This window comes from Panthera tigris, chromosome A2 (assembly GCF_018350195.1).
Source record: "Panthera tigris isolate Pti1 chromosome A2, P.tigris_Pti1_mat1.1, whole genome shotgun sequence".
Lineage (NCBI taxonomy): Eukaryota > Metazoa > Chordata > Mammalia > Carnivora > Felidae > Panthera > Panthera tigris.
The window spans coordinates 74960228-74982290 of record NC_056661.1 but is presented as its reverse complement, the minus strand read 5'-3'; the positions used below and the strand labels follow the sequence as shown (position 1 = coordinate 74982290).

At 45.1% G+C, this 22063-nt stretch overlaps 1 gene segment (V, D, J or C); it reads right to left on the bottom strand.

Annotated features, from left to right (window-relative positions):
* LOC102963604 overlaps window positions 1–15153 on the bottom strand; it is a 37641-nt gene extending 22488 nt beyond the window's left edge. The window contains 2 exon segments of the C gene segment in view: window positions 14403–14698; window positions 14785–15153. Of these exon segments, the coding sequence occupies window positions 14403–14698; window positions 14785–14827 (339 nt within the window).
* Between the last annotated feature and the right edge of the window lie 6910 nt (window positions 15154–22063).

The following is a 22063-nucleotide window of genomic DNA, read 5'->3' as shown; positions in this document are numbered from 1 at the left end:
TTTTTTTTTTTTTTTTGCTAATTAGCTCCAGGCAAGTTCACCCTGCTGTGGAGGTCTATCACCCTGTTTACCCATTTATCTCTTCTGGACACTTCCATCCTGTGGCCGCTTTCTGCTCTAAGCCTTGTTAACCCATTGGTGCAAACTCAGGGAATTCCTAAACTTATTCCCCACAGTCAGTTAAAAAAAACTTGATCCGGAGATATTCTAATTTTGGTATCTTCATTTAAAAAGCAAAGGAAAGAGGGGCGCTTGGGTGGCTCAACTGGTCAAGTGTTCAACTCTTGATTTCGACCCAGGTCATGATCTCACAGTTCATGAGTTCAAGCCCCCTGTCAGGCTCTGTGCTGACAGTGTGGAACCTGCTTGGGACTCTTTCCCTCCCTCTCTGCCCATCCCCTGCTCACATGAACGTGCACATACTCTCTCTCTCTGTCTCAAAAATTAATTAATTAATTTTTTAAAAAGCAAAGGAGAGAAATCAGAGGCACTTGAACAAGTTGAAGTGGACAGAAAAACAGTGAAGAGGCAAGAAAGGAGTATAGTCAACCAACAAACCCAAGCCAAAGATGCACAGAATTACGTAGTGTTGGCATTGCTGGTGAGTACTCAGAATTTTCTCAAAGAGGGGTCTTGAGTCAGGACTGGGGAGGCAGTGGAGGCCTTATTCATCAGAGTAAAGTACGGGGGAGGAATGACCTTGTCATTAAGATCCGTCTCAGTGTTATTTTATTATGTTCCTGGGATATGGAACTATTGGATTCTAGAACCTCACCAAAACACCCATGTTGTCATAACTCAACATTATCTTCCTTCAGGAGGCAATAACTTCACTTTTTCCTTTAGGTTTTGCTTCGAACACACCTACCCTTAAGCTCTGTTTCACTCTGAAGTTTAGATTTTACATCATATTTTGCAACAGTGTGGGAGCTATATGGCTATCATGAAAATTGGAAGAAAAGCCTTACTACTCTATAATAATAAATGAGATAATAATCCCACCACATTATGCAGAAGTAGGTGCATTTTATATATGGGTAGTTTGTAGAAAGTTTACAAATTTGAGGAAATATTAACAATTACTATAGTTATTTCTTTAGATGCTATGATGTTACTATACTCTGCTGTGAATGAACAAAAATCTTGGAGAAGAAATATCTTTGATTTATTATCCTCGACTCTTATCCTCAACTCTTTCTATATCCACAATTCTTAGCATTTCAAAATGACGCAAATTTTATTATTGTTTGAAGGACAATGTCAGATGTGACTTTTAAAGAGTCCCTGAGCTCCTGTGTTAGCTGAGATGGCTCAGAGAAGAAGTTCGGTTGTAATGGGAACTGACACTGTGATGTGCTGACCCTGTGCTCGCACTGTCCTGTGTGGAACCTCTTTCGGTCCCCAGCAACCCTATGAGAAAGATCCAGTAACGTTCCTGGATCGTGCTGTCAGTTAAGTGGCTGAGCAGGAATTCAAATCCAGGTTTTTATCACTCCAAAGGCCTTATGGGGGCCCCTGGGTGGCTCAGTTGGTTAAGCATCTGACTTCAGCTCAGGTCATGATCTCGAGGTTCATGAGTTCGAGCCCTGCATCAGGCTCTGTGCTGACAGCTAGGAGCCTGGAGTGTGCTTTGGGTCCTGTGTCTCCTTCTCTCTCTGTCCTTCCCCCTGCTCATGCTATCTCTATCTCTCTCTCTCTCTCTCTCTCTCTCTCTCTCTCATTCTCAAAGAAAGAAAGAAAACAACAAAGACCTTGTGGTTTTCATCATTCTCCTATTCATTCATTCATTCATTCATTCATTCATTCATTATTCATTCAAAGCCAGAAAACCATTTTGCACACTGGATATGGCTTCCTCCCCAGGAAGCTTCTTATAGATGGAGAAGTGGAAACTTCAGGACACTTACAAAAGCCATTCAGTCCCCAACAGAGATAAGAATCGAGTGACCTAACTGAAAGAAACATCACAGATTGCGTCCTTGGGCTCCTAGCTCAGACCTTGCTGAGGACACAGATGCAGGAGACAAGTCCTGTATAGACAGTGGCCAGGTCCTTGGGAGCTAGAAAGGCGTGGGTATATGTTTTCGGGGGTGTGGCATAGTGGGAGGGCTTCTGTTCAGTGTCAGTGGCGCATTTCCATACAGTGGATCCCAGCAGGTGCAGTCATACAGCCCAGCACCTGCCTCATTAACTCGGTGTATCCTCAGGCTCGCTGGCAAATCCCTCTGTCCTTTCCTGGCTTCACATCTTTCCTCACTAACACCTTGTTCCTGTACATTTTCACTTGAGGAAATACACAGAATGTGTTTTAGAGGCTGGTCTGACATCATTCGATACTAGTGTATATCATACATTCGTCTTTATTTTTTTTTTAATTTTTTAATGTTTTTATTTATTATTGAGAGACAGAGAGACACAGAGCATGAGCAGGAGAGGGGCAGAGAGAGGGGGAGACACAGAACCTGAAGCAGGCTCCAGGCTCTGAGCTGTTAGCACAGAGCCTGACACGGGGCTCGAACTCACCAACGGTGAGATAATGACCTGAGCTGAAGTCGGTCGCTTAATCAACTGAGCCACCCAGGCGCCCCTATTATACATTCATCTTTAAGACACCTGTTATGTGGCATTCTAAAAATGCTGTGATTCTTGGGGCATCTGGGTGGCTCCGTAAGTTAAGCATCCGACTTTGGCTCAGGTTATGATCTTGTGGTTCACAAGTTTAAGCCCTGCATCAGGCTCCGTGCTGACAGCTTTGAGCGTGGAGCCTGCTTTGGATTCTGTGTCTCCCTCTCTCTCTCTCTCTCTGCCCCTCCTCCACTCACACTCAGTCTCTATGTCAAGAATAAAAATAAACAGAAAATAAATAAATAAAAATGCTGTATGTCCTTTTTCTTGGTAATGGATGGTATGAGATGTGTTATTAAAATGTCGCCATTTGTATCTAAAAGAGAAACAAAAGCAACAATTAGCGAAATTTTGACATTCACTAAAATAGTACACATTTGTTCTCTATTAATGGAAAAGTTGGGGTCCAAGATTTACATTTTCTTCCTGAAGAATTCAAGGTCATGGTGGAATCTGTCAGGTTAGTTTGAATGACCATGTGGGGCCTTCTGCTGACTAGATTGTCCATGCTTAACACCAGCTTTCTTTGCTGAGTGAAACACCCCATGGGTAAAGCCACTCACAGCTGCCAAGGGAGGCCACCAGGACCAGCCGGGACAGGAGCCACGTTCTGCCAGCACTTGTCAGGAGAGGTGGTTGAATACGGGGCTGATCACCGTACAGATCTGGTGGCTATTGCCGTAAGAGGAAGGGGCGCTCTGAGCACACAGCTAAGAACCAGAGGAAGAGACCCACAGTATTTATCCCCAAAGTCCTGCAAAACAGGGCTATTAACCCACTTTATCAGCAGATTTCTCTGACCGGGTGATTGTTACTGTCCAATGATATTGGTGTAAAGAAGCCATTTGCTTGTTAAGGGACTAAAGTCCTTTATGGTTTAACACAGAGAGTGGGAGAGGGAGAGAGAGGGGGGCAGTTCTTCGAGTTCTCTTCTGTGAGTTTTGATTACCTGCTTCCTCTCTCTCTCTCTCTCTCTGTCTCTCTGTCTCTTTCATCCTTCCATTGCAGATTGCAATTTGGGTAACTTCTAGTGTCCTATATTTATCTGATTCTCTAATTCTCTCCTTACATCTCTTATATCCGCTGGTGAGCCTCTCAGAGCGTTCTTCATTTCTGTTGCTGTGGTTTTTAGTTTTGCTTTTCCTTTTGGTTCTTTCCCATAGTTTCCATTTGGGACTTTCCATAATTTTTGGTGAATTTACCCGTTTGATCTTCCATATTGTCCATCTCTCTATTGGATTAGAGCCTTGAACATATTAATCATAGTTATTTTAAATTCCTGATACTTCCACCATCTATCTGTAGTATGTCTCAGTCTGGGTCTGGTGACCGCTCTGGGCCCTCACACTGTGTTTCCTCTTGACTTGCTGTACGCCTCCGAGTGTTTGGTTGGAACCTGGCCACGTGGTGTGGTAGAGTGGATACTGAGGTAAATATGTTTTGTGCTTGAAAACCAGCACACCTTTCCTTCTGCTCGGCCTTTAGCGTGGGGGTTTGTGTTAACTAGGCAGGAGTTAGACCGGATCTGGAGTTGGTTGTCGCTAAGTTATCAGGGTTGAAATGTGTTGTTGCCAGAGTCCAGACACTTAAAAATTCTTTAGTTGTGCTTTGCCTTGGTCCCTTCACTTGTCTTTGAGGCTTCCGTTGTTCTGCTCCCCAGAGAAATTCTATCTCTCGCTCTCTCTCAGCTCTATTCCATGGTTACTTTTACTCAAGGTTTGCTGTCATGGGGGTGAAAGGTCGGGAAAGGACACATTCTCTGGTATTTTTATTAAGTCCCACTTTTAAGCAGATACAGTGAAACTGGATCTTAAGGACGTGGGCTTCGTACGAATTCCTGCCTCTATTCCTGAGATGGGACATTTTCTTTTTCTTTTAATTTTTATTTAAATTTCAGTTAGTGACATACAGTGTGATAATGGTTTCAGGAGTACAATCCAAGGATTCAGAAATAAAACATTTTAAATCCTTCTTCCCCCTCCCCCAGATGCCGTGGGTGCCCCCCTACTTCAGGCCATGGGTTTGATTTTGATGCCTATCCTTCTGCAGGTGACATCTTGTTACCTTGGGACATAGGGGAGATGTTCCGGCAAAAGTTTTGGTGGTCACCTCCTTTGCCTTCTCTCAACCGCAGCAGATTCCACCGGCACCTCCCCTGCAGATGAAGTCGCCTCTTGTCTCCAGGGGTAACGGGGTGGATCTGGTCTGGGTGGATTTCAGTGGTAGTTGCTGTTTTCCTCCTGTAGCACTAAGGGGGAGGCTTTGTGTGGATTGTCCCTGGCCTTCCCTGAAAGAGTTTTGTGGGCTTCCTGGAGAAGAATCTTAAGAGGTGCTGGGAAATACCCTGGTTATGTTCTCAAGCATTCCCACTCCCCACTAGTCTATACTCAGCTCTCACTATTTCGTTAATAAATTCTACTTGAATCCCGTGACCAAGTGAGTATGTTGGACATCTGTTTAAGGTCAGCAAATGCTCACATCCTGTGTCTCTCTGCAAGTTTCCATCTGTCTCCAGTGTTTGAGTATGTCACGCACCCTGCAACCTCACTTCTCTAATGGGCTCAGTCATTAAATTTCAGTTTGTCCTGCTTTTTTTTGGATGTTATTGTAAGATGGGAACTGTGCATTCCCAGCTCTCTACGACTCTGATCACATACAGGTCCTCTTTTCAATTTTTTTTTTTTTTGTATTTTCTTTACATTAAAATTCTACCAGCAACAGAACAGAAGAGATTTTAGGTGACTTCTGCCCACATTCTACTATTTCTCTTTCCCATTTTTTAATTGGGCTTCTTTTCTTAGTATTGAGTTGTGATATTTCTCTCCATATTCTGGACACCAGTCTTTTCTGATATGTCTTTTGAAAATATTTTCTTCTAGGGGCGCCTGGGTGGCTCTGTCGGTTAAGCGTCTGCCTTCGCTCAGGTCATGATCTCATGGTTCATGGGTTTGAGCCCCATGTTGGGGTCTCTGCTGTCAGCACAGAGACTGCTTCAGATCTTCTGCCCCTTTCTCTCATTGTCCCTTCCCTGCACGTGTTCTCCATCTCTCTCAAAAAATAAACATTAAAAAAATTTTTAAAGTAGAAAATATTTTCTTCTAATCTGTGGATTTTCATTTCATTTTCTTGCAATTTTCCATTTTCCTTCTATGTATAGTATTGCAAAGAGCAGAAATGTTAATTTTTAGAAAGTCCAATTTATCAAATGTTTCTTTTATGACCTTGCTCTTGGTGTCCTATATGAGAAACCCTTGCCTTACCCAAGGTCACAAAGATTTTCTCCTGTATTTTCATCTAGAAGTTTTATTTTTTAGGTTATACATTTATGACTAGAATCCATTTTTAACTAGTTTGTGTATGTGATGTTTCACATCAATTGAGGTTTTTTCCCCAGATAGATGAACATTTGTTCCAGTACCATTTGTTGAAAAGTCAATTCTTTGTTCATTGGATTTCCTTGGCACCCTGTTAGAAATTAGGTAACCATTTACGTGTTGTCCTATTTCTGGATTCTGTTCCTCTTATCTATCCATTTATGCTTTTACCCAAACCCCACTGTCTTGATCATTGAGTCTTAATAGTAAGTGTTAGATCTCTTTTTAAAACCGGTTTGGCAATGCTACGTCCTTTGCTTTCCAATATGAAATTTGCAACCAGTTTAGTGATTTCCATGAATAGTCCTCCTGGGATTTTCATTGGGATTATATTGAATCTACTTATCTGTTTGAGGAATGTTTGACATCTAAAATATGTTGAGTTTTCCCATCTATGGACATGGTATATCTCTCCATTTATTTAGTTCTTCTTCGGCTTCTGTCATTAAAGTCTTACTGCTTTCAGCGTAAGAATCCTTCATATTTTTGGCTAAATTTTTCTCTATGTATTATATATGTTTGTTGATGTTGTTGTTGTTGCTGTTGTAAATGGTACTATTGGTAAATTTCAGTTTCCAACTGCGACTTGCTAGGACATAAATTGCAATTAACCCTGCATCTCACATCTATTTTACAGCTGTATAGTCCACCATGGTGTGCATGTGCCGCATCTGGAACCCACGTTCTTAAACAGGGGACTATTTCTTCCATATACACTTATGAGAACATAATAGATTACATGCCACTCTGTAATAATAATGTGCCTACATGTACGTGCACACAGGTATGTATGTGTCTGTGTGTACGTATGTCTCTCAAGGCTCTAGAATGCATGGTTGAGGATTCATCACAGGAAGTACCCTGAATGTGCTTGCTCAGTACTGCTCCCTAAGATTCATCTATTCACACATCCGTTCAGCGAGTGGGTTCCGAGGCTGCATTACTGACAAGGCACGCGCAGACCCTGGTGAGGTCACAGAACCACACACAAGGGTGCTCCTCCGGGCACTTGTATCCCAGCAGCACCAGCCTCCGTCTGCCTTCGTGTGGCGCAGCACCTGGCCCTCGAGTCCCGTCTGGGACCGCAGTCGCCTGCCCTCCCTCCATCCCAGTCCATTTGTCATGCGGCCTGTGTCACCCAGACTCCCTGGAAACCTCAGGACGAATTGCTGAGGGTCCCTGACGCACTCAGGATGTTCTCCACAAGCCCAGACAGCGGCTGTCATCAGGAAGCAACGGGAAGCTGGCGCAAGAGGCTGCCATCCTGCAGGTGCACCTGGTGGCCGTCTGCTTCTTTTCCTCTTGATTCTAGAGCTGAGGTGCCTGTCAGGGAGCACGGGGTGGGCTGAGGCTGAAACTGGGACGGGGGCTGAGGTTGCCCACGTGCAAAAGGACCAGAACTGAAGAGAGGACTTGGGGCCGACTTCCTGGCTCCTCTCATACTTTGTACCCATTTGTCTGTGGCTCCATCTACTCTGTTCTGTGGACTTCGTAAAAAAGAATCACAGTGGAGGAGACAGGGTGTCTCAGTGCTGCCAATTTATTGCTTTCTTCTGTCTCTGAGCGGGTGTTATAAGAGACCAAATGTGTATCTGATGCTCTAAAGTCTGATTCATTTTTGTTGGTACCAATTAACGGCTAAGTTAACAGATGCAATGTTGAGTACTGTACATATTGTATATATCTTTTGTTTTACTGTGTACATAGATATTTCCAGTCGTGTCATTTTGACGACTAACCAGTGAGACAGAGAGAGAGAGAGAGAGAGAGAGAGAGAGAGAGAGAGAGAGAGAATAGAGCAGACTTTTCTCCAAATATTCATAGGAAGCATTAAATAATTTCTTAAGATTCTCACACAATCTGAACAGAGGGAAGAAGAAGCTCATTAGCCCAGAAAAAGGACTGATGACGGCTTGTAACTGGTCATCTTGTCTACCCAGGCTTTGCCTCCAAGGACAAGATGGAGACCTGAGAACCCTGCTTTCCAGAAGCCTCAGGTCAGTGTTAGGTGTGTGTGACAGCTGGTGTCAGGGAAGAAAATAGAGGGTTAAGCAGGGGCCACCCTTCCATGCAAATTCTAATAAGGTTTCTGATTTGTCTGGGGAATATTGATCAGGTTGTGGCAACAGCAATCCCACCAGCCCATTTCCGGATAGTTAGATGGGGGGGGGGGGTAAATGGATAGATATAGATGATAGTGATAGAGATAGAGGGAAAGATAGAGCTAGAGCTAGAGCAAAATAGAGATAGAGATAATGACATAGACACAGATACGTAGATAGAGATTGAGACGGAGACAGAGACAGAGACAGAGACACAGGTATATCTTGTGCAGATAGTAATATTACAAAATGAATGAAGGAAGGTTTTTTTGTGTAAATGTCCCAATTATTTCCTTCTAAGAAATGGAGGCAGAAGTGAAAATGACAAGAAATACTGATAATTACTACCAAGTCCTTCTTCCAGGCTGCACGCTAAGCATTTGGATTTCTAATCTCATAACCTCACACCATCCCTGGGATGGGTGCTGGCATCTCTGCTCCACAGAAGAAGGTTCTGGAGAAGCTCCAGCTCACCTCCTCCTCTCACTGCACCCCCCTGGGTTACCAGGGTCTATGCAAATGCAGGCTTCTGTGGTTGTTGTTGTTGTTTTACTACATTCCCTATGACTATTTTCTCAAGGCTCTGAAAGGTAAAATTTGGTTCCTAGATTCAAACAACAGTATTTTCGTTGGTTCTTGGACGATTCTTTTTGGAGACTAGTTTATCTTTTTCAGCTCAGGAAGCTTCATGGACTAAGTTGTTTTGAAAACTCTGTACCTTGTCCACACCACTTTGTAGTTACTTCTTCCTGAACGGGGTCTCCCATAGCACAGCAGCCTCCTTTTTACTAATTAAAACACGGCACAACCTAGGCAGAAAATTAGAAAAAGGCGCTCTTTCCAGGCTCACACAGCCCTGCTCCAGGTACAGGGCGGGGAGGGCTCAGGATGGATTGTGGTCCCCACTGGTGCCCGCTCCCCCTTCACGCAGGCACCTTGAGCAGGGCGCAGTGGTTAGAGCAAACCCAGGCTACATCTATGGTGTGTGGCAGGGGACGGGAGCGTCATCCTTGCTGAACTCACACGTGTCATCTCTTTCTCCTTCTGATGTTGGAAGAGATACTAAACTTACCAATTGAAAATAGTTTCCACGGGGTGCCTGGGTGGCTCGGTCGGTTAAACGTCCTACTTCAGCTCAGGTCATGATCTCGCAGTTTGTGAGTTCGAGCCCCACATCGGGCTCTGTGCTGACATCTCAGAGCCTGGAGCCTCCTTTGGATTCTCTGTCTTCTCCTCTCTCTGCCCCTCCCATGCTTATGTTCTGTCTCTCTCTGTCTCTCAATAATAAATAAATGCTAAAAATTAAAAAAAAAAAAAAGAAAATAGTTTCCTCTGGTTTAGAACAGCCCCTTTCAGGCTAGTTCTGTCTCCTTTGTCCCCTTCCTCATCCTTCTGTCTCCCTGCCTCCTGCTGACCCCAGGATGCCATCACTGCACCCGGGAGGAGAGTTAGTTCTCACAGTCTCCCTGCTGCCCTCTTCCTGCCCTTGGCCCTGCTTTCTGGATTCAGCCTCTCCCTCTGAATTGTCCTATGCAGTTACCAGCCCCGAACCCACCCCTACCGACTCACAGCACACCTTGGGATGCAAAGCTCCCACCTCAGCTTCTCATCCAAAGCCTGGCTGCTGCCTCCTGTGGTCCCCTCAGGACCCTGACCCTCTCAGAGATGCTAAGAAGCATTATGGATCTCCTACCTGTGCAGCCCGTGGGGACAGTCAGGGCTGGTTTGGGCTGGTCTGTGCTGATGTCTCCACTGTTGGTGGTGTTCCTCCAGGGCCGTGTTCCAGAAGTTTGACATCAGCCAGATGTTTTCAGAAGTTCCCTCCATGTGTCTAGGATTTTTTTTTAAGTTTATTTATTTGTTTTTGAGGGAGGGGCAGAGAGAGAGAGGGGGAGAAAGAATCCCAAGCAGGCTCACCGCTGTCAACGCAGAACTGGACTCAGGCCTTTATCTGATGACCAAAAGATCACGACCTTAGCCAATATCAAGAGTCAGACAACTTAACTGACCGAGCCACCCAGGCACCCCAGTTTTGGGTTTCTGTTGAAGAAGTTTCTATCCTCTCTGGGATAAGACCCTCAGAGACAAGGGAACCAAAAGGAACTTTCACTTCCTCTCTCCTCACCATTGAATACCACATCCCGGCCATCAGAACTAGCCCTTTCTCTCAGCGTACACGCTAACCTTGATGACACCACATCTCCCCTTATCTCCATCTAGCCCCTCTGGTAAAATCCTGTGTTCCTCGTTTACCAGGCTTACCCACCAATCTATAAACGGCAGATTTGGAAATTTAGACAGTCACTTTCTTTATCAACTAAATCTGACTTTTAAGCTTAACTATCTCATGATTCACTCAAAACGGGAGCTTATGCTGGCCAAAGCCACTATCTCCTTCTACAGGTGCTATATGTCATGGTTTAGCCTGAACAGAGGAAGGACTCCAGGTGACATGATGTATTAGGGAAAAAAACTGTGCCAGAGACAAATTTCCAAAGCATCACTCTCACTGCATATTTTGTTTGTTTACTGAAGTCTGGCTGAGGGATTTTGAGCGTTCTCCATGTAGTTGACCTATGACACTTTCTGTTAAAACCAGTTCACAAAACAGAGAAGATTTTCTTAGTCTTTCCTCTCCACTTGCAGGAAGAGTCCTGGGGCAGACTGCCCAGAAAGGAACTCTTCCAATGTGACCCGTTGGCCATGGCTTCTTGTGTGACCCTCATACTGTCTTGACCAGTATACTGGCCTGGGGAGCAGGTGTGGGACAACCCGTATTTGCCCACAAGTGCCAGAGTGTATTCTTGTAAAGTTAACCTTCACCAAGAATATTTAAAGTGACCTAACAGTGCAATTGAAACACCATGAACTATTTGTTTGGAAACATTTCTGTTCCTTTCCAAACATCAATTCTTTCTTCCATGACATAGGTTTATTTGCAGGACTTTTATGATGATCACATGAGTTTCTGGACACACACAACATCTAGCTCATTATCTGACAGCCCTGGAGCTAAATGGACATGAATTCCATTTCATTCATTCCAATACTTAAAAAAGTCAAACCAGCCATTTCAGGACATGGTTAGAGTAACATCTGGGAGTGGGGTATGATTGATAGCCATCACACTCCCTTTCCACCCATACAGAGGCATACCATAACAAGAAATGCATGAAGTGCTTCGTAAGTGTTTATTGCACCAGGAATTCTCATTAAAAAATAGCTATTATTATATTCTAATCAGAATGTTCTATTTATTATGGAACTGAGCTCCTTGAGAGAATGACTGTGCATTGTATTCTGTAGTTATAAACTAATTAATTCTGGTTTTGTTTTGTTTTTTGGCTGAGCAAGAAAATCCATCAGAGCAATCTGCTGACCCACAGACTGCAAATGCTAATTCTACCACTTTCAGAATATAACTGTAGATTTTTGGTAATTACTTTATAACTTCAATTTAGAAGTTAAGAAAATAAAGGTTACAGAATTACTGCAGCTAGGAATGATCAGCTTGTGATTGATACAGTAAAATGTTGACTCATAGATAGCAGGAAAGCAGATAAGGAAGGACAGAAAAAATAGGTCAATTATAACAAAGGCAAGAGACTGGATTGTAGTTGACATTATGAAAGTGGCAGATATTTATCTAGTTTCATTTAATAAGAATTAGGATTGGGGCACCTGGATGGCGCAGTCGGTTAAGCGTCCGACTTCAGCCAGGTCACGATCTCGCGGTCTGTGAGTTCGAGCCCCGCGTCAGGCTCTGGGCTGATGGCTCGGAGCCTGGAGCCTGTTTCCGATTCTGTGTCTCCCTCTCTCTCTGCCCCTCCCCCGTTCATGCTCTGTCTCTCTCTGTCCCAAAAATAAATAAAAAAACGTTGAAAAAAAAAAACTTTAAAAAATAAGAATTAGGATTGTGTCACTACTGTGCACTTGTTTATTGTATTAAAAACATCAAGAACACAGAGTTGTATTCATTATAATATTGGTTCATAAAGCACTATAATCATTTATCTACACAGAGATCTATTTACTTTATTCATTTTATTCTACTTAGGTGTTGATGATTTAATAAGTTGGCAAAGACCCAAGAAACCCTGCTTTTTCTGAAGGTCAAAAGCATTACAAATAATGTACATTATCTACTAAATTTATCAACTGGAAAAGCACAGAATTAAATGATAATCTGTCAACACCTGCCCAGTTTCCTGTTTCGTTACTGAAGGAACAGGGCACATCCTGTTCTGTTAGACATGGCACCTTGGTGGTTTTGTGGAAGGTGAAATGAAAAGGAACTAGATAAAATCTTCTCCCGAATCCCTAAATTTTTTACTTACTTAGGGGCAAACATAACCCACTTATTTGACTGTCTGCTTGAATTTCATTCTTTTGCTCCTCCAGATGGATGGTCTACCTCTCTTTACCTTGCCCCAGGCTTTACGAGGTGGACCCTCATGGACCGCATGGATGGTCTTCCTTATCCTTTGGTTACTGTTTGGAAGCGGTCAATGGAAGCATCAGGAGGAGGCTGGGAAATGGGAGCAGAGTGAGCTCAGGGTTCCCTCCATGACAGGTGGCCTTGGGTTGGCTGCAACTTCCCCTGGGCCCAACATATAGGGCCATCTACCCCAGAGAGAGAATTTGTGCTCGGGACCCAAGAGGTGTAGGTGAGAGTGGCCATTTCCTTTTATACCAATTAACCCACTGGAGGAATTTCTTTCTTTTCTCCCTGGTCTCTGGATCCACAGTCTTGGAAATCTAGTCCCCAAGAAGGAATGCTTTTGTCAGGGGACATGGTGATGGTTCTTTGAACTTCAACTTCCATTGGCCAGCATTCAATGGATCAAGGAAAGATGCCCATTAGGTGTGATCCATAGGGGTTAGTCTCCTGGTGCACAAGGGGGGGTGTAGAGAACATGAAGCATGGATCCTGGGGGTAAAACAGAATTTTTGGCAGAATCCACACTTTATGTCCCATCATCCATGCTTGATTTTTGACTGGAAGAGAAATCTGTGCCCCCAAAGAAGGGGACACACAGAGTCCTATTGAAAGTCTATCTTTTTCTCAATTTCCAGGTAAAGAACACATGGGGCTGATTTTCTAGCAATCTTTCATGAAATGAAGTGGGTCGTGTTTTCAGGCAATAAAAGGGCCAAACAATCTTGCTGAAGGAAATTGTGCACAACGCTGTGGGAAATTCTGCTGGAGACCATCTCATTCCTGGTTTCTGTTCATTGATGAAATCTTGCACTAACTATTGGTTGGACTCTTTCACGGGCAAGCATGTCCTAAATACAAATCTCCCTCCACAGAACAGAAGCTCAGCGAGATAGAGGAGGAGTTAGTGAAACTGAGGATCATTAGACGTTCAGTAATCATTTTTACCAAAAAAATTTGAAATTTTAACTGAAATTTCATAAAGTTTGAATTTTCAACTAAAAATGTATTTAATTCAGCTTAGACCTCCTCAGAGAGCTTTTTCTTCCCCCCCCAGCCCACACACAGCAGCAGGGGCTTTCCTGTTTGGGGCAGGGGAATCAGTAACATAGTTTTTCTTGTCTTTTTTCTTTTCTTTCTTACTTTCTTTGTCTTCTTCTTCTTCTTCTCCTCCTCCTCCTTCTTCTTGTCAAGAAGTTGACTAATTTTATAAGAAGTTAGTGAACATAGTGATATATTTTTGGGATAATTTTGCTTTAATACAAAAATCAGTCACACATTGTAGCAGTTAAACCTCCTCACTTTACAGAGGAGAGAACAAAGGTCCAGGGAAGCTGGTCCCCAAATCCCATATGGAGTCACTTTCAAAGAGAAGGGGAAGGCGGAGGGCCCGGGGTCTCGTCCAGGGCTGATGCATGCACCTGCCCTGAGGATCATTTCCCCCGCAGGAGAGTGAGCGCCAGGCATGGGTGAGGGTGCTGCGAAGTCAGCCACACTGTTTCCTGGGCTTCTGATCAAGGAGTCTCTCTCTGCACAGGACCCAGCAGTGGGCGGGGTGGCAATTTAGAAACTGGAGTCAGGGGCTGCCTTCCAGTCTCGACTTGCACCCATTTTGTGTGGAATCCCCAGAGAGTCTCTCGGCCTTGAAATTATTTGCACGATATTTTATTCCTGCATTCTTCAGGGGATGTGGTCAGAATCTTAAATGGCCTGTCCATAACAGCCAGAGGTGCTGAGGGCTGACTCAGGGCAACCCCAGGGATCCAGAGCAAGTGGAAGGTGCCAGGCAGGCAGGGAACGAGGAGTGAGAAACCTTTTTGCTCAGGGAGTGGAGCAGCACATACAGCTGTGAGCTTCCCAGGCAGCACAGTAGTATACGCCCTCGTCGCTCTTCTCCAGCTTCAGCACGGACAGGTCACAGCTGTTGCTACCCTTGCCCCTCTTGGCATTGACTTTGTCCGCTTTCAGGCCCCCATCTCTCTGCACAAACGTTCCGGACATGTCCAGTCTGAGGAGCCTCTTGGGGGCCGCACCTTCCTGGTGGTGGTACCAGTGGATGTAGCTGACCTTGGTGCTGGCTTTGCACCACAGAGTGGCTGAGCGGCCTGCCTGCGCCATGACCATAGAGGGCTGCTCCAGGCTGATCGCTGCCCAGCTGCCTGCGAGGGGGACAGAGGTGAGACAGGAAGGCTGGGAACCTCAGGGCGCCCCACGCACCCTCTCTGGGGAGGGAATCAGGACTTACCGGGAAACAGGAGGGTGCACAGGAAGGCGAGGGGGCCCAGCATGGTTCTGCTTCCCACCTGTGGAGAGAAGCCCAGGGTGACCTCCCGGCTGCACCTGCTGGAAGGAGACTGACTGGGTGAGTGGCAGAGGGTAGGTTAGGGTCTGAGCTCTGTGTCCCTTAGGTGCCTGCAGGTACTGGGGAGAGAGAGGTGGGAAAGTGGGAGGGACCTGAGGGCAGAGTCAGATCTGACCACAAGGGGGAGAGGAACCATCAATGGTCAGGTGCTGAGAAATGGTGGAGCAAGAGCACCAGCAATAATAGTAATCCCTTCATTGGAAATGGACTACACCTGAGCACTGCCCTGATCGCTCGATTAAATGAGATGTCGCCCCGTATATGCTAGAATTGCTACTCTGTAAAAGAGCACAATAACAGGTGTCATCGCAGAAGCTCGGAAGGAAGGAAGGGCAAGGACTCTGGCTGACCATCCTCTGCTCGGGGACCACGTGCAGGGGATGCGAGGCTGTCACAGGAGCAGCTCCGAGAGCAGACTGTCCCAGACAAGCGTGAGTGTCATGGTCCCAGAAAATCCTTGCTGGGACAGACGTGTCATGGTTGACACTTAAGAAAATATAAAACTGCCGTCACACTAGAATGGAAAGAGAATTCTTAAAAAAAGTAACAAGAGAAATCTCCCCACGAAAGTTAAACTATAAAACTACGGCACAGAAAAGAGCACAGTATTGACACCAGCGTTTATTTGTGGAGCGCAACGTGTCCTGGCAGGGGGCAGTGGGGAGAGGGTGAGAATGAAAAAAGATCTTCGTTTATATCCTCTGGACCTAGAGGCATCTGGGTGGCTGAGTTGGTTAAGCGTCTGACTTCGGCTCAGGTCATGATCTCGTGCCTCGTGAGTTCAAGCCCCACGTTGGGTTCTGTGCTGACAGCTCAGAGCCTGGAGCCTGCTTCGGATTCTGTGTCTGCCCCTTCCCTGCTCATGCTCTCTCTCTTTCTGTCTCTCAAAAATAAATCAACATTAAAAAAAATTATATCTTCTGGGCCTAGCATTATTAGTGGTGATTATAATTTATTTATATTTATATTTTAAAATTCATGTTGACAGTGTCACCAACCAAGAGGTCAGTGCAAGGGGAAAATGTAAATATACAATTTTTTTTTTAATGTGTATTCATTGTATTTAAGAAAAAAAGTATGTGCAGGGGAGGGGCAGAGAGAGGGGGGGACAAAAGATCTTAATTGGGCTCTGCGTAGACTGCAGAGAGCCCGATGTGGGACTCGAACGCACAAACTGTGAGATCATGACCTGAGCCCGAAGACAGACACTCAACCAACTGAGCTACCCGGGGGTTTCTGGGCTGGGACATGGATGGGAATGTGACTATGCAAATGACTACTGAACACACTGGAATAAAACAGGGGTTGACAGTGGGGGAGAGAGGAAGCCTCACTAAGGCCCAGTTTACTCTTCCGGCCCGGTGCTGCTCGGGGCGCCTGCAGCTTCCCAGAAACCAGCCCCATCCCCTGCTGGTGCCGGGGCGGGGCTGGGCCAGGGCACTTTCCAGAAGAGTTGAGGGCAGCCCGGAAACCTCAGCCAAAGCTCCACATCCTGCCTGCCTTTCCCATAGGCTCCGTGGCTGCCAGGTGCACGCGGCCTTCAGGGACCTGCCCGTTCAGACGCCTCCACGTGTGGCCAGCCTTCCAGACCCACTTGTCTGGTGAGTGGTCCAGTCGTGGGGCCCAGCCAGGGGCCCCCCCACTCTCTGAGCAGCCGATGCTGTAATCTGACACATGGTGGCTGAGGGGAGAGGTCCTTCTCAGCATGGAGCTGCCCAACAGGGACATTTGAAAGCTCTGAATGACACCTCCTGAGTCTGTGAAGATTTATTACATTGACAAGGACAGAATGACAGCTCCAGGCCAAGCCCTGCCACTTGAAGGATGTGTGTCCTTCGGAAAGTCATTGTAAATGGGAATAACAATGCCTACTCTGGAGACTTCATCTATCCTGGGTCTGGGATTTGGCCAAGTTGGTTGCTTTGTAAATAAAAGAGATCTGTCAGTTTTAAGTACAATGTGGTCCTTAAACCCACTTGTTCCTCATAATAACATGTCAAAGTAGTTATACCAACCACATTTGACAGATCAACTAACTGGAATCTTAAAATGTTTCAGCTGCTCAGAATCACATAAATAATGGAGACTTGATTCAAACCCAAGTCTATGAAATTCTAAAACCCATCACACCATCCATTTTCTAAACGTAGAATTCAACATACATATAGAGTTACTTTTAAGCTCTAAAGAGTAAGGAGCCAGGAGGAAACTTCACAATGATAGCAGAACTCAAGACTATCTCTCACACGCCAATAAGCAAAGAGCATAAGCTATTCTTGAAGAGTCGTTATTAGCGCTGGACCTCGAATGTAGTAGAAATTCTAGCACTTGTGAATTAATAGTTGCTTGCCTTTTGTGAGAGACTATTTTTATGTTTATTAATTTTTGAGAGAGAGAGAGAGTGAGCGGGGAAGGGAACAGAGAGAGGGAGACACAGAATCTGTAGCAGCCTCCTGGCTCTGAGCTGTCAGCACAGAGCCTGACGCGGGGCTCGAACCCACAAACCGCGAGATCATGACCTGAGCCGAAGTTGGACGCTTAACTGACTGAGCCACCCAGGTGCCCCGTGAGAAACTATTTTTTAAAGGCCGTAACAGAAAAATCATTAAGCCAGCAAATACTTTATTCAATGTCAAGCATTGTACATCTTGATTCCTTCCTTGCATAAAGTAGGTGTTCTTCATCCCATTCTGCAGATGAGACAGAGGCTTAGAGAGGGTAAGTAACGTACTTGAGATTGTCTAGCTAAGAGCACAGCAAGAACTAACTTCAAGACCTTCAGGTTAAGGAAGCACGTGCCCCAGGTAATCTGCTTGGTTGTTTGTGATTCAGGGATTAATTTCTGTCCTCATTGAGCTGTTGCTTTGACTGCAAAACGTGGTGTTGTTATACTTAACCATTTGTTTTCAATATTGTGCTTAAAAACTATGGTAGTTTGCTTGGTACTTACTCTGACTTCTCGCGCCCCCTCCTGGCCATTACAGGTATGTCATACACCTTATAATTCTTGCTGGAGCCCAGAGAAGTGAAGTCTGTTACAGGAAAGACCCAGCCTGGTCAGTGGAAGAGTCCAGAAATACTTGGCAGGAAACTTGTTTTTCCAGTTGTGTACTCACTGTGTTTGGGAGTTGTAGGTAAATGGGTCCTTCTTGGAAGCTGTTTTTTGTTTTGTTTTGTTTTGTTTTGTTTTGTTTTGTTTTGTTTTCTCAGCCTCAATGAGAGGATTGACTGATATGTTTGGTGTCTTATGTACCTGTGAAAACTATAGAAATGTGGTTGTTTCTTTTTTTTAAGTTTTAATTTATTTTGATAGAGGGAGGGAGAGAGTGAGCACGAGCAGAGGAGGAGCAGAGAGAGAATCCGCAACAGGTTCTGTGCTGTCAGTGCAGAACCCTACATGGGGCTCAGTCTCACCCACTGTGAGATCATGACCTGAACCGAAATCAAGAGTGAGACACTTAACCAGCTGAGCCACCCAGACACCCTGAGATTTGCTTTGAATAACACATCCTTACATTTATGTAAACGGCATCCCATTCCCATCAATCCGTGTCTGTCCATCCGTCTGTCCACTAGGCTCACTGCTCCTCTGTGCTGCTCCTTCTGCTGCTGGTTGCAGCCACTGCATGAATCCCTCCACCGCCAGTGACAGGCACGTGTCCTGCTGCGCATACTGGCTGTCACCAGCGAGGCTGGCACCCACACCTCAGGGTCTCTGCATGCTGGGAGTCGCGTTTCCCTGGGAACATCATCCCGGGGTTGCGGCTGCCAGGAAATACACATACACCTTGTCTCTAAATACTGTGCTTATTATCTGACATCATAGTTTTTACCAACCTGATGGCCACCAAACAGGATCACATTGTTTCAGCAGGTTATTGCCCTGGGCCGCTGATGAGGAAGCTGAGGGTCTCTTTTCATACCTGGCACCCACTGAAGTCTGTCCCTCGGACACTTGGCCGTCCGTGTCCTTTGGGCGCAGCAGAAAGGAGGCCGGTGGCAGAGGCTACAGCACCCAGAGGAGCCAGGCTGCCCACGGCCGGGCCCACTTTTCCTGGCCGTGTGACCGGACCCGGTTCTCAATGCGCTGAATCTCAGCTTCCTCGTCTGTGAAAAGGGAAATCAGCCCACACCTCACAGGTTGGTGAGGATTAAATAATTTTATACACATGGAACACTTAGGAGAGTGTCTGGCAAATCAAGATTGTTAGTTATTCTTACAGTTCCTATTTATTTTTTATTTTCGAGAGAGAGTGTACAAGTGGGGGACAGAGGCAGAGGGAGAGACAGAGAGACACAGACAGACAATCTTGAGCAGACTCCAAGCTCAGTGCGAATCCCAATGTGGGTTCGATCCCAAGATCCTGGGATCATGACCTGAGCCAAAATCAAGAGTCGGACGCTCAACCAACTGACCCACCCAGACAACCTTACATTACCTATTAACAGTAATTTATAAATCTTATAAATACAAAAAATAGATATTGGGCATTATACAAGTATTGTTATAATACATCATTACAAATAGATTATACATAAAAATAAAGGTAGATTGTATAAACATTAAATAATTAAAATTAAGGTTATAGTAATTGTTCTTAATTACTTCTTGACTTGAATGAATTTGTTTCTCTTTGATATTTATCCTGTGTGAGTTTTAGCTGTTGCAAATATCCTCAGCTAATCTACTATCTAAACTTCATGAAAGCACTTTCACTAAATAGTGATTCTCAGTTTTGTAGTCAAACGTTTGTATGACTATATCCTTTACATACTTTGAAGTCCTGTTTCAGAAAACTCTTCCCTCTTCAATATCATAAAAGCCTTCTATCATTTCCTGTTATATTCAGTTTGAGATTTTCCTCCACGCTGATCCTGGCGTCAGTGTGTCTGGACATCTCTGAACTCATCAATCACTCAGTGTCTCGTGTATTTGCTCCTTGCACTTGTACATAAGGTCCCTGCAACAGAGTCTGAACACAGAGAAATTGGTGGGGACTTTATCGGTTACCGGGGACACAAAGACTGAGTTGTACTGTTTCTACACTGAATGCAGTAAGGAACCCGGATGGATGCTGGCGGAGACGTGGACTGGTCGGGAATGATGTTCACCCCTGATAAGCTGACATTGAGTATGGAGTTACAGGGAGAAAAAAAAAAGAGTTAATCAATCGAAAGATATTAAGAATTCCCTTGTATAAACATTGAGCCAGCGATTGTGCTTTTCATTCTATACGATCTCTTAATTTTATGTACCTATAAACATAAACGTGTCGGAAAGAAATGTAACCAAAAAACGCGGCTCGTGTAAGAAGAAATTGCTGATTGTGAAGGTTGTCAGATGTTTGGTGATACAAGGACATTAGTACTACATTGCATTTAGTGTGTGCCTGTAAATTTAATTAGTGTCAGAATGTAAAATACCTTCTCTTCCAGGTAGCTCACTCTGGCTGGGATGTGTGTGTGTGTGTGTGTGTGTGTGTGTGGTGATTTGCTAACACATACTGACTCTGCACTTGCTTAATACTTCCTGAGCTTGACATCCATGTCCCCTGACCTCCATTCTGTCAGTCAAGGCTACTGGGGCATCACACTGGTCACCTGTCACATTGCTAGGATCCTAGTTGGAGGAAGGAGGGACAAGGCCCAGGTCCCGTGGGATTGTCTCTGGGCTCCTCAACCGCCAGGGGGAGCCCTGGCTCTGAATTCCAGGGGTCCCTCCAGTGAGGAGAGGCCTTTGCAGGCTGGACCTTGTGGAGAACAAACCTGAGTGTCCCAGCACACCAGCCTGTTAGACCGAGGGAGGAGAGGGAGCACGAGTAGCCAGTCAGGGGTTGGGCACCACGGAGAAGCCCACTCTGGCCTGATCAGCGTTTAGCAGCCGGGGACAGGGTGACGTGGGAGGGCCCAGGCTGGCAGAGCTGCTCCAGGCATTGGGTGCTTGTGGCACAGACAGGTCTCTTTGTGGGGTTGGGATGTCATAGCTGGAGTCCACACCCATAGCTAATCCGTGTGCAGCTTTTCCGTATGAATAGAAACACAACATTGATCATCTCTTCTCCTGCCCCAGATCCTTCAGTGACATAAAGGATTGAGGAAGTCATGGGTCCTTAGCCTGATAGAAAGCACGTTGTCACCACCCTAACGCAGTTGTCCAATCTCCGGGTACCGTCTCCTTGTGTTCTCTCAGTGTTTCTGGAAACATGCATGCCACACCATCAACCCTTTGTGCAGCTTGCGTCTTCCACCCTTCACACTCTTCTCTGCAATCCTCTACACACAGGAGAGAAAGCTCCCCACCCCCCACCCCCTGGCTCCTGGGAGAACATTCTCTGCATTTCCTAGGACATTTCTTCCACCTGTGCGGGCTGCACTGCCTTCAGCACTGACCTGGCCTCATTCTATCACTGGGATGGAAACTTGACTTACAGACTGTGTTATTTTATTCCCAGCATCGAGCTTAGTAAATATCAGAAGCACACCCATACACAGACGGTAAAGCAGATTCCAGGCAGAAAGACTCAAATGAAAGATCAAAGGCACAGAAATGTGACATAGTGACTCAGGGGAACTACAAGTAACTTGATATTCCAGACTATTGACATTGGATCTAAAAGCAGATTAAAACACAAAAGCATAGGAGCGCCTGGGTGGCTCAGTCAGTTAAGACTCCAATGTCAGCTCGGGTAATGATCTCACGGTTTGAGAGTTCAAACCCCATGTCCCACTCTGTGCTGGAAGCTCGGGGCCTGGAGCCTGCTTCAGATTCTCTCTCTCTCTCTCTCTCTCTCTCTCTCTCTCTCTCTCTCTCAAAAATAAATAAACATTAAGAAAAAAAGATTAAAAAAACACAAAAGCATAGAGTCAGATGAAATATGGATACGAATTAGCAGAAAATCTCTTTCTCAGCCAGCAGAAACTTAAAGAGGGATTAAACTCTTGATTACCTCATTATGAGAGTTATTTCATGGAGATTTTTTTTTATGTCCTAGGACTTGTTCTTTTGAAAAAAGGAAGTTCACACTTTAAGTCATACTTCTGCATAACCTTTATTTTTCTAAGACTAATACAATTTCTCAGTAGTAACATATTTACTCAATTATAAGTTCAGAAGAGCCAGATAATAGTAATAGAAGGAATAACACCTTAGACATTCTTCGTC